The sequence below is a fragment of the Typopeltis vanoorti genome, chromosome 15 (genome assembly GCF_054136105.1).
Source record: "Typopeltis vanoorti isolate ZY-2024b chromosome 15, IOZ_Tvanoo_1.0, whole genome shotgun sequence".
Taxonomy (NCBI): Eukaryota; Metazoa; Arthropoda; class Arachnida; order Uropygi; family Thelyphonidae; genus Typopeltis; species Typopeltis vanoorti.
Genome location: NC_143563.1, coordinates 48,344,796 through 48,363,166, shown reverse-complemented (window position 1 = coordinate 48,363,166; position 18,371 = coordinate 48,344,796). Strand labels below are relative to the sequence as shown.

The window sequence follows — 18,371 nt, the reverse complement described above, 5'->3', positions numbered from 1 at the left end:
AATGCTGAAAGCAATTCTACAAACCACTGCGTTTTAGAGGCATAGCTGGCGGAGGGGTCGCGATCCGCCCCAGGTGGCACTTTTTTGGCATTTAAGAAATCTTGCTTTACTGTCTATAAAACAGCAACTGAGTGATGAAATAGACTTTGACAATGTCGTCGACGATTTTGTGAACAGAAAAGCAAGAAAAATGGTGTTTTTAATTTATTTCCCTATACGTCATTTTGACTTTTCGTAATTTTTTTAAAAACCTAAGTAGGAATTACCAACATTTCGGAAAAATTGTGCCATTTATAACATAATAAATCTAAAAGCATGTTTTGAATAAATATGGAAACATAATTAATGAAATTGGAAGTAAATGATTAAAAGTGTATCATCATTGAACAAAGTTTTAATTTTTATTAAACAAAGAAATAATATGATCTAATTATGTTACTACTTACTTTTAACGAGATGGTTGAGCTTCTCGGCCCTTGCAGAGTTGCTGGATATCTTGCTCAATATTGGGCAAGATATCCAGCTGATCTTCGACTGAATTCAAATTCAGTCGAAGATCAGCACATACACGAAGACAATTTCTGTTTGTTTTTATTTGAAGGAGCGATGAAAATCCTTTCTCACAAAGATAGGTTGTAGAGAATTGCATGACGATTTTCAATGCTTCTTCAGTTAATTCAGGAAATTCAATTCCTACTGAAGGCAAGATCCAAAATCGAGCCAAACCAACATCACGGAATTGCATTTTAAGTCCACTGTCACTCAAAAGTTCAATTAAATGTTATTTTTTTGATAACCAAAGGCTGTTTTCGTGACTGCAAGCCTGAAATGGATTGCGAACCCACAGAAATTTCTTATAAAAGTCATTTGGAAAATATGTTTCAAAATTCCGTTTCGGATTTTATTTTTGAAGTGGTCACAAACCCTTTCCAGAAATTCAGAATCAACAAAAATATCATTTTCCACTAAAAAGGATTCCAGTTTTGAAAAAGGTGCAAATTGTCTGTCTTTTACATAATTAATCCATAAAACCAGTTTTTTCTCGAATGCCTTTATTTTGTTGTAGGCATCAAAAACAGTTAAAGAATTTCCCTGAAGGAAGAGATTTAGTTCATTTAATTTCGAAAAAATGTCTGAAAGATAGGATAGTGTTGATAACCATGCTTTGTCAACAAGGCGTGATGCAAAATCAAAATTACGTTCATTTACAAATAATAAACCTTCGTGCCTCAATTGAAATAACCTTGTTAGTACTTTGCCCCTGGAAAGCCAGCAAATTTCAGAATGAAGCAAAAGTTGTATATATTCACTGCCCATTTCATCGCAGAGTACTGAAAATAACCTGTTATTTAACGGTCGAGCTTTAATAAAATTAACTAGCTTTACACTGTTATATAGCACAATTTTAAATTCTGGTGGCATTCCTTTGGAAGCTAACGCTTTCCTATGTATGAAACAATGTATCCAATTCATATCCGGAGCTACTACCTTGACCATAGAAACAACCCCAATATGCTCCCTACCTGTAAGGGTTGCGAGCTCCATCTGAACAGAAGCCTACACATTTTTTGCACGGGATCCCTTTGTGTATTATGTAATTCTTGAGGGTGTGAAATATTTTTTCTCCAGTTGTTCGGGATGGCAAAGTTCTACAAAACAGAATAACATCATGAATGTTGTTATCATGCGCATATCTTACATAGCATATTAACTGCGCATCACTTGTAACATCAGTGGTTTCTTCTATTTGTAACGCATAATAAGGGCTTTTCTTAACTCTTTCGATTAACTGAGATTCTACGTCACCTGCCATATCATTAATTCTGCGACCGACAGTGTCATTTGAAAGAGGATTCAAATCAACATCCTTTAGTAACTTGTTGCCAAACATCATTTTTACCACATCTTTTATAGCTGGAAGTTGCAAATTTTCCCCAATAGAATGAGGGGTTTCCCTATTTTCACTATGCGCAAACTTAAGAGATAGGATGCTTCCAGTGCCTTACTATTAATGGAACCCTTGGCCAAGACTATATCTCTCCCATGATTTAATGTCCCTAAGCATCGCTGAAAAAATTCAATTGGCTTATTTTTCACTTCACAATGTTTAGTTTCCAAATGTCGTCGGAATTTCATGCACTCATTCGATAACACAAAACACATTGAGGTTTCTGTTCACTTTCTTCTCAACACCAAGAAAACGAATTCCAAATATGAACCGTTATATTTCCTGTATTTTTTCCTTTGAACTGCTTGTTTCTTCTTCTTTAATAGTATCAGATTTACTCGCTGTTACAACACTTGTATCACAATTAGGGTAAGCATCGCATGTTTCATTTGCCCTTCTTTTTTAAAGTCCTAGTTCTAAGCCACTTTTCCATTATTAAAAAATATATAAATATATAATACTGCAGTTAACTCAGGACACACTTTGTCAAGTATCACAAAGTCTAAAGATATATTGAGCCTTGGTTGAAAGACGGAAACCTTCAATAATAGAAATCAATAAAACAACAAGTCATTGGTTGAAATGTGTATAACACATGTTCACTTCAAATCTGACAAAACAGCAAGGGAATTATTGTCATTCTGCCGCTACAAATTTACGTCAGAATGATGAATAATAAAAAGGGTGAAGTGAACAACAATATAGTTTTATTGCTTCTGCCTTGGAATATTCTGACAATATTTGTTGTTGTTGTTGTTTTTTTAAGTCTCCTTTTGATTTCAATAATTTTTACTTATTCAATTTTAATTTGTTTTGATAATTAAAAAATATATATTTATATAATTAATTTAAGTGTGCCTGCGGATCACCTGTCCCATCGTCGCAGACTACAGAAAGTCCTCCCATGACTTTTGTTTAGCTAGTTTTACACAGTGTTTAGCTTTCATACATTTGTCTCTGTATTCTCTAAGAGCACAAGCTGACTTATTTGCAAGGAACTTTGGATATGCTTTCTTCTTTTCCTTCACTGCCTCTTTAACTTCCTGTGTCCACCATGGAGTTTATATGTTTCTATCCTTGCAGACAACCTCACCACATTCCTCTCTGGCTGAATCAGTCAGTGATTTCTTCAGAGCTTGCCACTGAATCTCCAAGTTTTGTTTCCTGTTCTCAATCTTTTTTTCATTTTTTTCTTGAATAATGTTTGTGTATTTTAGTCTACAGTTGACATCTGAGAGCTGCTCAACTTTTATTCGCTTTAAAAACCTTCTTACATGTTCTTTTCAATATGAAATTCAATTTTATCCTGCTCAAGACTAAATGGTGATCACTTCCAATTTCAAATCCTCTGTACACTCTAGTGTCCTGCACCAGGGAGAAAACATCACTATCAACAACTATCAGATATTTGCCATTATTATTAGCTTTGCTCTTTTCCTCTAAATTTTCCCAAAATATTTTTGTATGTCTCACAATCATTTCCTACTCTGCTATTTAGATCTCCAACTAGGACCAACTTTTCCTTTTTCATTGTATCAGTTGCTTTCTCTAAAGCCTCAAAAAATTCCTCCATTTCTACCTTAGTTGAACCTTCCGTGGGACCATAGGCACAAATAAGTCTCATTGTCCTGTTCCCCGTTCTGATATTTGCCCATGTCACTCTACTTGAAATTACTTGCCATTCTAGAAGATTAGCCTTGTATTTAGTATTGACTACTATGGCTACTCCTTCTTTTCCTTAATTGTCATTGCCTGAATATAACATTTTGTATTTATTGCTCAGATCTCACCAGTTTTTGTCTTTTTTGTTTCAGTCACCCCTATTATGTCAATCTGGTACTTATCCAATTCTTCAGCTAGCTCCATTTCTTTGCCATTCAGGCTTCTTATGTTGATAGTAACAATCTTGAACTCTGGTGATGTTGAGTTAGGGTATGTTGTAGGACAACTACCTTTATACACAAAAATATCAAAAATGAACATTTTTAATTGCTCATATGTGAATAATTGAATAATTATTTATTAGAATACTATTCACAGGTTGCATTTAGAATTTGCAGAGTTGTTTGGCAAAAGGTAACACCTAATGCAGAAAAGAACACCCTCTTTGCAGACAATGGCACTTATGATGATGTTTTAGGTAAAACTAAAAATAGTGTTAGTATGAGAAGAGATGTCTAATCCTGTCTGGAATTTGATTTTCATGGATTTGAGAAAGTGAAGAGAGAGAGACTTCTTTAGTAGAAACAAGAGTTTCATTTAGGTTGCTTTTAAGTTTTACCTGTGGGAGGCACATTTCACCCTATTAGAGAGAAATATGCAGATCCATAGTATGTTCAGTATGTTTTTGTAGGATATTACTCATGCTACATCTAAAAAGGAAGAAGCCAGAGTTCTTGCTTTTGAAGCCCAGCATGACTTCTGCCACTCATGCCTCATTTGAGGAAAATTGTGATGTTTTATCAGGTGATAATGATAATTTATGAGCAGCATTTAAATCACAATTCCACCAGCTCTGAAGATATATCTCCACAGCAGCAATACTCTCCAAGTTAATAGACAGTACACATAGCCTCATCCTTTCTGTCAATTTGATCTTCTGGCTATTGAACTGTTTTCATTCAATGTGCAGATGAAAGCCTATTCGATATGTATGTATGTGTGCGTGTCATTTTATAAAAATTTATGCAGCATGTTAAAAAGCTCTTTTTAAAGAAATATGTAGAAATATGTTATTAGGAATTATTATTTAGGTATCAAGTTTTCTTTTCATGTTTTCCCAGAAAGTGTGAATAAAGCTGAAAAGGAAGAAAATCAAAGGCGAAGTGAAGCAAAAAAAAGTGGATTACCTTATACTATAAACACTGTAAGTAATTTAATTACTCCTTTATAGTAATTGTATTCTATAGATTATAGATGCTTTCTTTTTCTTTCCCCTCCCAGATGAACATGGTTGAATAGTTCTCTAAATCTCAAGCTATGACTTTTCTTATTTCACTTTTTTCTTTAGTTGTATGTATAATTTTATTTCCATTGACACTCTGGCTACTTCATTACTTTCAGTATATCTCTTTGTATGTTTTTCACCACAGTTTTGTATGCTTGCCACAATTCTGTCATTATAGAAGAGAACTGTAATTTCTGCTTTACGCCAGCCTGTTCCCTCCCTTAATTTGTGATTCAAAACATTCCTTTAGTGTGCTTTCTCTCTTCTCCTCTTCCTCTCTCTCCTGTATCATCTTGCTTCATGTACTTAGAGATGTTATAAACTTATAGCTTGATATAGAACATAACTTTCTTTACAAATTATAAAACCACCAAGAAAATTTTAATTGTTATAATGATTAAAATTCTCTTGCTGATAATCAGTTATTGGATTAAAAAAATAATGCTTTTTGATCTAAAGCCTGAATCAACATAATGATAGTATTTGGTAACTAATTTTATTCAGGAGAAATACAGCTTTTTTTTCTTTTTTTTTTTTTTTTTTAGTAATGCAAGCCACTTTTAAGTGACAGCACAAAATTGTCATGAAATCACAACATAAAGAGTATCACATTACATGTTGAACAGAATGGTAATTCTGTGCAACCGTGCAATTATTTTTGCATAAAAATTTAAGAATTTTTAAATGAAAAGAAAATTTTTTAAATTGTGGTAATGTTATATTGCATTTTTTAAAACTTTTTCATTGTTTGTGCTTTCAGAACGATTTATCTGACAGTCTTGATACAAATAGTTTCTAGCTATATATAAAAAAATATGATGGCAGTAATTTCATTTGTTAAATAGATACTTGCTGCATGATTATGATTAATATTTTACTGACATCACTAAAAACACACACGTAATAACCACAGTAATGACTGTTTAATTCATAAATATTTCATCCCAAGTATCTTGGGACATCATCAGTACAGTAGTTTGACCAATACTAGGAATAACATACAGTTAGGGCACATGATACAATGGAATCTCAATATGCATGCAGTAACTTGTTATAGAAATAAATTAAATATAACTGAAAAAAATATAAAAATATATATATTTATAAAGATTATTTTACACAATTTTGTATGACAAAATTGTCATACAAAATTCATTCCCATTCTTTAGGAATAGTAAGAACATCGTTTCGGTTTAAATTTGGTCTGTGTAGTAGGGCCTCAGCACTTTCTTTATATAAACATTCATATAACACCTGTATAATACAGAGTGGCTATAAAATAACTTTCCCTGTTTGGAGGCATCTGTAGCTAAAACCAATAAACGGAATGAGACCAAATTTTATTTTGAGACTTGAAAGAATGGGGGGATGATTTCTGCAAAAAAAAGATTTAGTACCAAAAGTCGCCGATAGTGGAAATTTTGGCACTGGTGGAACCAAAAACAAGCAGATAATTACAGTAAAGGCAGATAAAATGGAATAATAACATTTCGACAGTGTAAGCAACAGCCGTGGTAAAGCATGCTGAGACAAGGTAGGATGCATATATTGAGCAATTCGTCAGTCATTCGAATAACTGCCTGAATGCTCCCAATCCCTTTTTAAGTGGAATTTGTCACTTATGCATAGTAAAATTTGAATAATCATTTTTACCTGCATTTACTGTAAATATTTGACTGCTTTCAGCTCTGCCAGCACCAAAATTTCCCCTATTGGCGACTTTTGGTACTAAATCTTTTTTTCTCAGAACTCATCTCCCCATGCCTTAAAATGTCTCAATATGAAATTTGGTCTCATTCCGTTTATTGGTTTTAGCTACAGATGCCTCCAAAGAGGGAAAGTTATTTTATTGCCACCCTGTAGTTTGGAAGGAGGAGAAAAAAGTAAGGAAGAAGAACTTGCTTATTGAACACCATATTGTTACTAATAGTGTATTAATGATATAAGTTGTCCTAATACTAGGATATGAAAAATGCAAATTTTTCATATCCTGGTATACCCAATTAATAATTAATTAAGTTTTGAATTGAGAATATCAGCTTTCGCTGACATGGTGGTTTTATTTTGTGAATGCTACTATCACTGCCATCCCAAGAATTTTTTGGGAAAATTCTCAAGCATTCATCTACTAGATAATGCTAATAAAATAAACAACAAATTACATGATAACCACAGTAATTAACTTTAATGAAATGAAAATACAGATATTTTACATTGAAAATAGCAGTATATCATCAGTGCATAGAAACAAGGAAATCAAATAATATTTTTAATATTATTATTTATCAGTATATTAGCTCTTCCACAGATGACCTCCAGCAGACCCGGGATAGGTTTGTAGTTGTTTGTGCAGATGCCGGAATGAAGATCAGTGTGGCCAAAACTGAAACATTTGTGGTCTCAAGACAACCATCCCAGTGCACTCTACATGTAAGTGGAGTCCCAAACACTCACAGGCAGGTGGAGAAGTTTAAATACCTTGGGTCCATATTCACGAATGATGGAAAATGGGACGTAGAGCTAGATACTTGAATTGGCTTTTCAAGCTCAAAATTGCGGGAGCTTGGCCGTTCGGTAGTATTGAAGCAGGAGATAATCCAGACAGCAAAGCTGGCTGTCTTCAATACAGTCTATGTCCCCATCCTAACCTATGGTCATGAGAGTTGGGTAATGACCGAAAGAATGCGGACACGAATCCAAGCAGTTGAAATGAGGTTCCTTCAAGGGGTTGCGAGGCTGACAAGACTTGACAGAGTCAGAAGCTCTGCAATTCAGGAAACCCTCAATACTCAACTGCTGCTTCTCCGTGTTGAGAGATCACAGTTACGTTGGTATGGGCACTGGTCAAAATGCCACAAGAGAGGCTCCCTCAGCAGGCCTTTTTTGCCAAGCCAAAGGGTGGGAGGCCACGTGGAAGGCCAAGGACTCACTGGATAGATTATATCCAAAACCGTGGGTGGAGACGTTTGGGAATCCCACCAGAACACCTGAGCTTGGTGGCAGAGGATCGTGACCATTGGAAGTTCCTCTTGCAGCTGTTGCCCCCACAACCCAATTAGGAAAGGTGGCCCTTGAAGATGTATGTATGTATGTATGTATCATTATATCAATTTCTAGCATGCAGCAACAGTTTTTAATTGGTAAACTGATTGTTGTATGTACCCTGTATTTCTGTTTCTCTGATTTGCTTGTTTCTATGCACTGATGATGTACTGTTATTTTCAGTACAAAATATCTGTACTTTCATTTCATTAAAGTTAATTACTGTGGTTATTGTGTAATTTGTTGTTTATAGTGTTGTTTAAGGAATATATGGTAATGCAATTGCACAAGGATGGTGCAAAGACCGATATATCCAACTATCAACCAATTAGTATCTCAAGAGTGGAGGTGAAGATTTTGGAAAAGTTGGTTAGGGTTAGGTCAGAAATTGGTTGACAGTGATTCTCTACTTTGCAGTGAACAACATGGGTTTACTAAGGGAAAGGTCGTGTTTTTTTTTGCAACTTGTTATCATTGAACTAGACAAGGAGAATGGATATACCATGATACTTTTGGATTTTGCTAAGGCTTTTGACAGAATACAGCATGGTAGACTTTTGCAATAAATTGGAGAAATTCTATAGCCCAAACCCATTTTGGGTTTGGGTTTTAGAATATTAGTGTGGATAAGAGGATGGTTTACTGACAGATATCAAAAAGTGGTATATGGGGGTATGTGAGTCTGCAAGATTTTAGTTAACAATTGGTGTACCACAAGGATCAGTGCTTGGTCCACTGTTATTCAATCTGTACATTATTGATATTGGGAAGGATTTGATGTGCAACATACGGCTATTTGCTGATGATGCAAAGATAGGTAGGCTAATCAGGTATGCTGCTGATATGCAGTACTTGCAGAATGAGCTATCCACTTTTTTGAATAGGCTGGAATTATGGGCATGGGAAAAATGGATGTCAGTAAATGTAAAGTCATTCACTTCGGCATGATTAGATATCCAATGTCATATTATATTGGTGGGATTATGCTTGAAGAAACGGTGAGGCTGAAGATCTTGGAGTTAATAGATAGGAAGTCGAAGTTCGGGGGCCATATGGCAAAGATTGCAAATACAACTCAAAAGATAATTGCAATGCTGAAATGAATATTCACATGTAAAGATAAAGATGCCCTTTTGCCTCTTTACAAGGCCTTCATAAGACCTCACTTGGACTATTGTGTGCAGTCCGTTGTGATTCTGATATATTGAAGAGAGAGAGAGAGAGAGTGCAAAGGAGAGTGTTAAAAATGATTATCAGGATTGTGGAATGCTGATTATGAAGGAAGATTGAGAATTTCTAGACTACAGACGCTATCAAACAGGAGAGGAGATATGATTGAGACTTACAAACATCTGAAAGGGTCATATGGGATTTCAATTGATGGAATTTTTCAATTTATGGAGGGTGGGGAAAGGACAAGAAGGCATCCTTGGAATCTGAGAAGAAGGCTGCTAAGTAGGGTGGGGGGCTAGAGTTTTCTCTCAGAGGGTGATGCATGATTGGAATGGATTACCTTTGGATGATGTGAGTGCAAGCAGTGTGAATGAATTCAAGAATAAGTATGATAGCTGGTATGTGCAGTATGTGGTCTCCCTTGATGAGTCTCTGACTCCCTGGAGGTCTCTCTTAATAATAATGATAATAATAGTCATGCTGCATATACCTTTAAAGATTAGAATGCTTACAAATTATAATTCATTTCAGAAAGAAATTTGTTGCTGTGACTGAAAACGTTCATAATCACTCACATAATTATTTTAACTCTAGTTGATGGCAAAGTGTGCTGTGTATGTGGATCTACATAGGAGAATGACATGGAAAAAAGTTTTGAAGAAATGGATCGATATTTCTTCTCAGTTTGAGCTATCCACTTTTTTTGCTCATAGAATCATTTCTTTGAATATTTTCTCTGTCACTCATATTAACTAAATATTAGAAAATGTAGATTTGCACACTTCACTCTTCCTTCTCATGTGACATCCTTACAGTGCTCAAACATACCAAGCTTCAAGCTCATCTGCAATAAGTGCCCAGAATGCTGATCTCCACAGTATCAATAACAACTTAGTCAACCTCAATGCTACCAAAACACAGTTTTGCTTGTTTTCTTGGAGATATTCAGAAAACTCAGCTCTTCTCCACTTACTTTTGATTATGCTCAGCTCATCAGTCAACACCAAATCTCTCTTCTTGTACTGACTTTCACTCCAAATGTTTCATATTCTGGTCACTTCTATAGCATCATCAGCTTCCAAAAAAACTTGACATTCTTTTCTACTTATATTAACCTTGAAATATTGCTCTCATGTTTGTGGTGGTGCACCTAATACCCCCATAAAAATGTTTGATGCTGTTCAGAAAAGGACAATTTAGGTGATAAATGACACATATCTTACAGACTTTTCAGCCATTCTTTTCTCAATGTCCAATCTCATTTGAGATTGGCCAATTGCAGAAATATCAGGGAACTGGTAATCATGAGAAGAGAAAGAAACAAGAGGTGCTAGGGAAGGAACAGAAATATATGGCAAACTACGAGGAGAAAATTTTAGATTGTGTTCTATGATTAGAGAGTACATATGAGAACATGACTAAATCTTGTTTTCTGGTACAAAAATTAATATTAGTGAAGCTGTCAATGCAAAAGAGATAAGGTGAAAGAGTTGATTGTTTTGGTAGTCACTAATAATATAAAAGGTGAAAAATATTGAATAATTGAGCGGATATGAAAGACAGAAAATTAACAAGAGACAACAAATGATTATATAATAATTTTGAGAAAAAAGGTAATCAAAACACATTTATATAGTTGTTAGGATTACTTCGGCAATTTACCCCGTAGAAAATATATGTAATATTCAACATTCTGGAATGATATTATTTCACAATGTATTCTTTTCTGCTAGAAAATAATGTAAAGATTTAGGGGTTTTTTGAAAATAGAATTGGAAGAAACTTTATGGAGTTGGAGAAAGATGCTTGTGATAACTTGCTTTTATTTTATTTTATTTGGATTTTTATTTATTTATTTTTTATTTAAGAGAATTTTTTAAAAAAAGGTCTGTTAAATTGTGTTGTCAGTAAATGAGAAGATTGCCTTGCTAATGTAAATACCCCTATATAACACTGAACTTAGATGATTTTAATATAATTGTATGTTCTCAATGCTAAAATGACATCTTTTCTGCTTCTGTTGGACAAAAGATGTCTAACAGAAGTCAGTAGCATGAGCTAGTGACTTCTCTCATTAGATAGCTTCATTCATGTGCAATGAATACACTACAAAAACAAAAGCAGGCAGATATATATAGTTACTTCTCTGAGTTGCTGATTTTTGTGCTCATGTAAGCATTTGCTTTTTTATAAATTGAATTATGCATTTAAAGTGCATTTTAGTGAGTTAGAAAAAAAGCGGCAAGCTCTTCTCTCAAGAAGGCATATAAGTTGTACTTTAGATGTAAAGTCGGAAATCAGTACTGCTATTCACTGCATATAATATTGCTGCATGTATGTATAGTATTTGAGAATGGTTAAAGGGTACCCTTTCATTGTGATTTACTGCTATTTTGCAAGAACTACAAAAATATTTGAATCCAAGGCCTTCTGCAATAAAACTATACTTTTGAGATATCTTTTATCTTTAGAGGATAAATTTATTCCCTCTCTGACTCATTCTTTATTGGTTTGTTTAACACATACCTGATCAGTCTACCAGACTGAGCAATTTGTTTTTCACAACAAATTATTACAAAAACAATAATTGTTCATTAGAGCCAGTTTTTTTATCGGACTTTTTCCCAAAATTCAAAACTTGTTAACTTTCATTGGACTATACAATGTATCCTTATTTAGCATATATTTTTTCCCATTTATCCTTACTGTTTCACTGACTATAATTGTTCTTACCTGAGTCACTTTTATTACAAGAAAAAACAGAAATCACAAAATTTTTACCAGAGAAAATTTTACTATTTTATGAACAAAATGTACCAAAGTAGAGCTCTTCATTAATGCTACTTTACATTTTCATATTTTGTCAAATTCCATCACTTGTTTCTGAGAAAATCATATGTCAATATTGCCAGTGTCCTTGAGACATGATTTCTTTGAATATTGAAATAGAATGCCTGTTTAATCTTCTTCTTTTTCTGCAGTTTCTCCCACTTAAGTGGGGTCACTATTTGTAATGAGTCTCCTCCACACTTTCCTGTCTTTGGCTGCCCTCGCTTCCACCTTCCTTGCACATCTATCTGCATGACCCCTCTTCCCTCATATTCGTCCTCCCTCCTCATCACATGACCAAACCATCTCTGACATAGTCATTTCTCAGACGATCCTTTCTGGTCACACCACACATCCACCTAAGCATTCTCATCTCTGCTACTTCCATCCTGCTGATGTAATTTTTCCTCAGAGCCACAGTTTTTATAGCATATGTCATAGCTGGCCTCACTACTGTCCTATAAATTTTGCCTTTCAGATTGATCGGCACCCTCTTATCGCATAACACTCCAGCCATCTCCCTCCAGTTCCTCCAACCCACTTATATCCTGCATCCCACTTCCTTCTCGGCTCCTCCATCTTCTTTCACTGTTGAACCTAAGTATCTAAAGTCTCTCACCTTCCTGATGACATTTCCTTCCAGCTCCAGATCTGTCTCTTGGCTGCCGCCCACTGCACAACACATATACTCTCTCTGTCTTACTTCTGCTCAGTCTCATACCTCTCTCTTCCAGTACTTTTCTCCATCTTTCCAGTTTAGTTCCCGCTTCTTCTCTTGAATCTGCACACAGCAAGATGTCATCTGCATACAACGTGCAAGGCGCATCTTTTCTCACCTCCATCACAATATTAAACAGAAACGGACTTAATGCTGACCCTTGATGCAAGCCAACTGTTACTTGAAAACTTTCTGTCTGTCCCAGACAGGTCCGAACACTTGTCTTCACATTTCTGTACATTTCCCGCACCAACCTGACATATTTCTTCGGCACCTTCTTCTCCCTCAGACATCTCCAGACTTCTTGCCTTGGTGGCACTCTATCATATGCTTTCTCCAGATCAATAAATGCCAGATATTTGTTTCTCTCGATACTTTTCCATCATCTGCCGTAACCCAAAGATAGCATCTGTTGGTAATCTGCCAGGCATGAAGCCAAATTGTTCCTTTGCAGTCTCCACCTCCTTTCTCAATCTACCATCAAGAACCCTTTCTAGAATTTTCATTGTGTGGGACATCAACTTTATTCCTCTGTAATTTTTATGGTCTTGTGCACCCTCTTTATCCTTGTAGATGGGGACAAGAGTACTCTCCTTCCATTCCTCGGGTATATTTTCCTGTTGGCAAACTTTCATGAACAGGTCCCACAGCAGGTCAATTCCCTCTTCCCCCAGTGCCTTCCATGCCTCCACTGGAATTCTGTCGGGGCCTACCCACCGATTTTCCATTCCTCATCCTCTACATAGCCTCCGTCACTTCCACTCTACTGATGTTCTGCACCATCCCCTCAGAGGGCTGCCCATCTCCTCTGTGAGTCCTTGCATTTTCCTCATTCAAAAGTACCTCAAAGTATATTTTCCATCTGTTTCTTATGTCCACATCCCTCCATAATACTCTTCCTTCAGCATCTTTGATCTGCCTCACATGTAAGATGTCTTTTGCTGCTTTATTTCTACATTTTGCTAGTTGGTAAATTTTTCTCTGTCCTTCCTTTGTTTCTAATTGATCATACAGATCTTGATATGCCATGACCTTCGCCTGTGCCACAACTCTCTTGGCTTCTTGCTTTCTCTCTCTGTACACCTCTCTGTCCTCTTCTACTCTTGACTCATCCCACTTCTGCTTTGCCTTCCTCTTAGCTGTCACTGCCACTTGTACATCATTATTCCACCACCAACCCTCCTTCTGCTCTCTAACCTTTCCAGATGTCTCGCCAAGCACCTCGATTGCACAGCTCAGGATTACTTTTGAATTATGTTTCCACCAATCTTGTACACTTTCCAGTCCATCCGAAATCCTCTCTAACACACTCTCCCTAAAACGATTCCTCACACTCTCTTTTAAGTGAAACCACTTAATTGTCTTCATCCTATGGCATCCAGAAGTTCTTATCTTCGATCTTATTTTAAAGTCTGCGCACAGCAGTCAGTGTTGTTGTGCTACTTGATCTGTTGGAATTACTTTACAATTTGTCACAACCTTAAGATGTTTTCTTCTAGTCAAAATGTAGTCAATTTGTGAACTGTTGTTACCACTCCTAAATGTTATCAAATGTTCTTCCCTCTTGTAGAAAAACGAGTTCACAATTGTCAGATCAAACACTACTGCAAAGTCCACAACCCTCTCTCCTTCCTATTTCATCATTCCCACTCCGTGGCCATCATGCACCCTTTCACAGTCTCTATTCTGTCTTCCTATATGTCCGTTCAAGTCTCCTCCAACAATCACCATCTCATTTTCTTCCAATTCCCTCATTTCTTCATCTAACATGTTCCAGAACTCATCTTTTTCCTCTGCTGTACAACCAACTTGTGGGGCATATACACATAATATGACCACCCACTCTTCTCCAAGACTCAATTTCATTCGCATGTTTAATATTTCCTTTTATTACTATTCACTTGCTTGTTAAGAGTATCAGTTTTTCAGTAAAGGATTCACCTTGCTAAGATTCCTTTTTGGAATCTTTTATTAATGCATTGCAACTGCCAAGTTTTTCAAAACTTCCTGAAACAAAAGTCTCTAGTTGGCATTCTCAAACTTTCATTCTCTCTCTCTTCATTATTCTGCTACTGCATTCTCTCTCTCTCTGTCAGCTGTCAGTCACCCATCAGTCTCCTTGGTGATCATGTGCACGTGGTCTAATAAGCAGCAAGCAAGAATTTAATAATAGCTACACACATTAATCATCATTAACAAAAGGAGATTACTTTACGATGAACTACAGATCTCATTTTACATTTAACAATTGTGAATTAGAATAAAGAACCATTGAACATATTACAATTATCAGATATCTGGTAAATACAATTAATCTCAAATACTTTACATTTTTTAAATATAAATATTAATTTCTTATCAAGCACATTGAAGTACCAATTCTAATGTGCAGAAGGAATTATAAAAAGAACCATAATTCTAAATTTTCATTTTATTATTATTTTTTTAGAATGAAACCAATATTTCATAAATAGTAATATTTTGTCATTTCCAACACCACTTGACAACGACTGATACAAGGACTGTAGATTGATAGAGGAGTTGCAGCTTCAAGTCATTCCTAAAAATCTGTTGGGAGGTGAGCTGCATATTGTCTGCATTAACATCGATGTACCATTTTTCGAACCATTATTCTAGTACTAAGACTGCATTTTGCAGCTGTTTTTCAGTTGCCAATCTAGGTTGCAAGGAGCAGCAGCCTTGCAACCTAATTTCAGTATCATCTGCATATAGCACCATTGTGGTGGCAACAGTGTGTGGGATGTCAGCCTCATAGCTAACAAAGAGCAGAGGTGATATTACAGGAAACCCTGGAGGGATGCTTGCTGTGATTTTGCATTCAGATGATCTAATTCTCTGTAGCTTTACCTGGAGTTTGTGATCACTGAGGTATGATTTGGTAAGTTTGACCAGCATTAGTGGGAATTTGGCCTGCAGGAGTTTGAAAAGAATCCCTGTGTGCCATATTTTGTCAAATGCTTTGGCAATGTCAAGGAAGATTGTCCCTATGTACACTTCCAGTGAGCAGAATGGTTATTGTACCCACTCTCCTGCCAATAGGTCATAGTTTGATTGTCTTATCTTATGTACTGCTATAGCATTTGATGTGGTGCAGTATGACCTTTGCTATCCTTGTGCCTTTAAAACCATAAATCATCATCATCATCAGCAGCAGCAGCTTCCAGTTGAACCCTATGCTAATGTTTTCCACCACTCTGAGAACTTGTTTTTCTGTGGAGTGATTCTCTTGGAATCCAGATTGCTCATCAGGGATGAGATTTAATTCTTTAGTGACTTTCTGCAGTCTTATTAGTATTACCCTCTCAGCTATTTTTCCTAGGCAGGAAAGCATGCCGATTGGGCAATAGTTTTGGGGACGATGTGCAGCTTTTCCTGGTTTTGGGATTAATTTACATTTGCTACTTTCCATTGTGCAGGGAAGTAGTGATATCTTAATATTGTATTAATAATAGCAACAATGTGCATTACAGCTTTATGTGGCAGGCATTTAATGATTTTGTTAGAAATCCTGTTTAGGACTGGTGCTTTCTTTTTCTTAAGTTTGATAATGATTTCACATACCTCAGTAGTGATGTCAGTTTGATAGGGTTTGTGTACTTTACTCATAAAGTCTAAATCTACATAAGTGTAGTTTGGACTACACTACTTCTCCAGGCTGTCGGCAAAGGCTTCAACTTTGCCTATGTCATGGTAAACCAGACCAAGTTCATCATGGATTGGTGGAGAAAGTTTATGGTGTCAAGCTTTAGTAATTTTCTGAAGCATCTGGCCCACCTATTTTTAAGGACTGAAGTTTTGTCCTCCAACTGTTGATTTCAATAGTTTCTAAGTGCTTATCTTCCTTTATAGTCCTATTGAGCACTTGTCGGTGTTTTGGGTCCAGTGTTCTGTGGTATTGGTACCTGGCTCTTTTCTTTTCATGGATTGAGGTTTTAATTTCATTTGAAAGTCGGTCTGAATTTGTGCATGGCACATCTGTCGTGATAGCTCTTAATGCAGTTTCTATCTGCTTTTTTAAGCTTGAAATTAAATCATCAATTTTTTTCTTTTAAGTCGATGGCTGGAGCTGGGCCAGCAGATTCATTTGCAACTCTTTAGCCTTGTCCAATTGACAGTTGGGACCTGATCTGGGATATATTCATGTTGTAAGCCCAGTTAGAGTGAAACTGGTTTGTGGTCAGAGCTGAGATTATCCATCACACTTATTCATGTGCAATGTTTTGTAGTATCACTGTGTCAAGGACATCAGCTGTTAATGCAGTTGTTATCTCTTTTCTAAGTTCAGAATTGGGTTATAATTTTTTCCTTTGAGTCAGTGGCTGGAACTGGGCCAACTAATTTGTGCAGAGCAGTGTTTAGTTTTGTCAGTTGGGGGCCAAATCTGGGATACTTTCGTGTGTAAGCCCAGTTGGAATAAAACTGGATTGTGGTCAGAGCTGAGGTCATTCATTGCATTTATTTGGTATCTATACATGTTATATTATAGTATTGCTATATCAAGGACATCAGAACATCCTGCCACATCGTAGTAAGTGGGTGTGCTGGCAGCAACAAAGTCATGGAGGGTTTGACAACTTTGATTTGTATTTCTGCTGCTCCAGGCTGTATGCTTAGCATTTAAGTCTCCTTTGTATATAGAATTTCAGCCCAGTCTTCTTCCATTAATTGTTTGTTTTTTTATATTTATATATATATATATATATATCCCCTTTTATATACTCAGGGATATATATATATATATACATGGAGTATATTTTCAAGGGACCTGCATTTGCAGTTTGGATTGCCACTCCTGTGATTTCTCTGTTGGTAGTGGCAGGATTTACAATTTCATTGAGGTTGACAAATATGGCTGTGCCCCCCCCCCTCTAAAACTTTGGGTTGTCAGCTGGTTGAAGGTGCGTTTCATTTACAAGGATTACCTGAGCACTATAGCATGTCATAAATTCTTGTAGTTCATATATTTTGTTTCCTAGGCCATTGGAACTCCAGAACACAATCTGTAGAGAATTTGGCCTTCTACACTTGTTAACCATTAACTAGTGCAGTAAGGATTGTTTGTGAAGTCCTGGCTCAGGTTTGCTTTTTTGAGCTCTATTAACATATTGCCCAGAGTGGCTGGTATGACTGCAGCTTTGCTGGATTTGGTTGGGTGTTGGGATTCAGTTTTTCTTGCAGGTTTTGTAGCCACCATCTCTCCGTATGAGACATGCTTGGCTAGTTTGTTGTGCCATTGGTGGTTGTCAGCATTTGCTGTGGGTGCCTGTGCAGTTGTTGATGGGACTTTCTTTTATTGATTTTTGGGTGGTCAAATATTGCTTACACCCTCTATAGTTGGCAGGATGTGGTCTGCCACAGTTGGTGCATTTAACTGGCTCTGCTTTGATTTTTTGCAGGAATCTCTTGTGTGGTTTTCTCCACATTTGCAGTGGAAATTGGCTTTGCAGCAGCATTGCAAGTGTCAGAATTTTTTGACAATGGTGGCATTGTTCATTTAATGGCTTTTGTCATAATGGTTCTGGTTTTATAGCCAGATCACGAACTTTTCCGATCATAGATTTCTCAGTACTACCTGCTGATTTTGACTAGGACAAAAGATTTTTCCTTGATGAAATTCATGAATCATAAGTATGTTCTACATGACAGTGGTATAGAAATGTGTGACTACAGTGAAATTCAAAATTGCTTTATGA

The 18,371-nt window shown here is 36.2% G+C and overlaps 1 protein-coding gene across 2 annotated transcripts in view; it reads left to right on the top strand.

Annotated features, from left to right (window-relative positions):
- Positions 1–18,371, top strand: part of LOC150098746 (structural maintenance of chromosomes flexible hinge domain-containing protein 1-like) — a 733,568-nt gene that overhangs the window by 605,049 nt on the left and 110,148 nt on the right. For both annotated transcript variants that reach the window (XM_090405871.1, XM_090405872.1), the window contains exon 41: positions 4,732–4,814. In XM_090405871.1, coding sequence (XP_090261997.1) covers positions 4,732–4,814 — 83 coding nt within the window. The remainder of the gene's footprint in view (positions 1–4,731; positions 4,815–18,371) is intronic.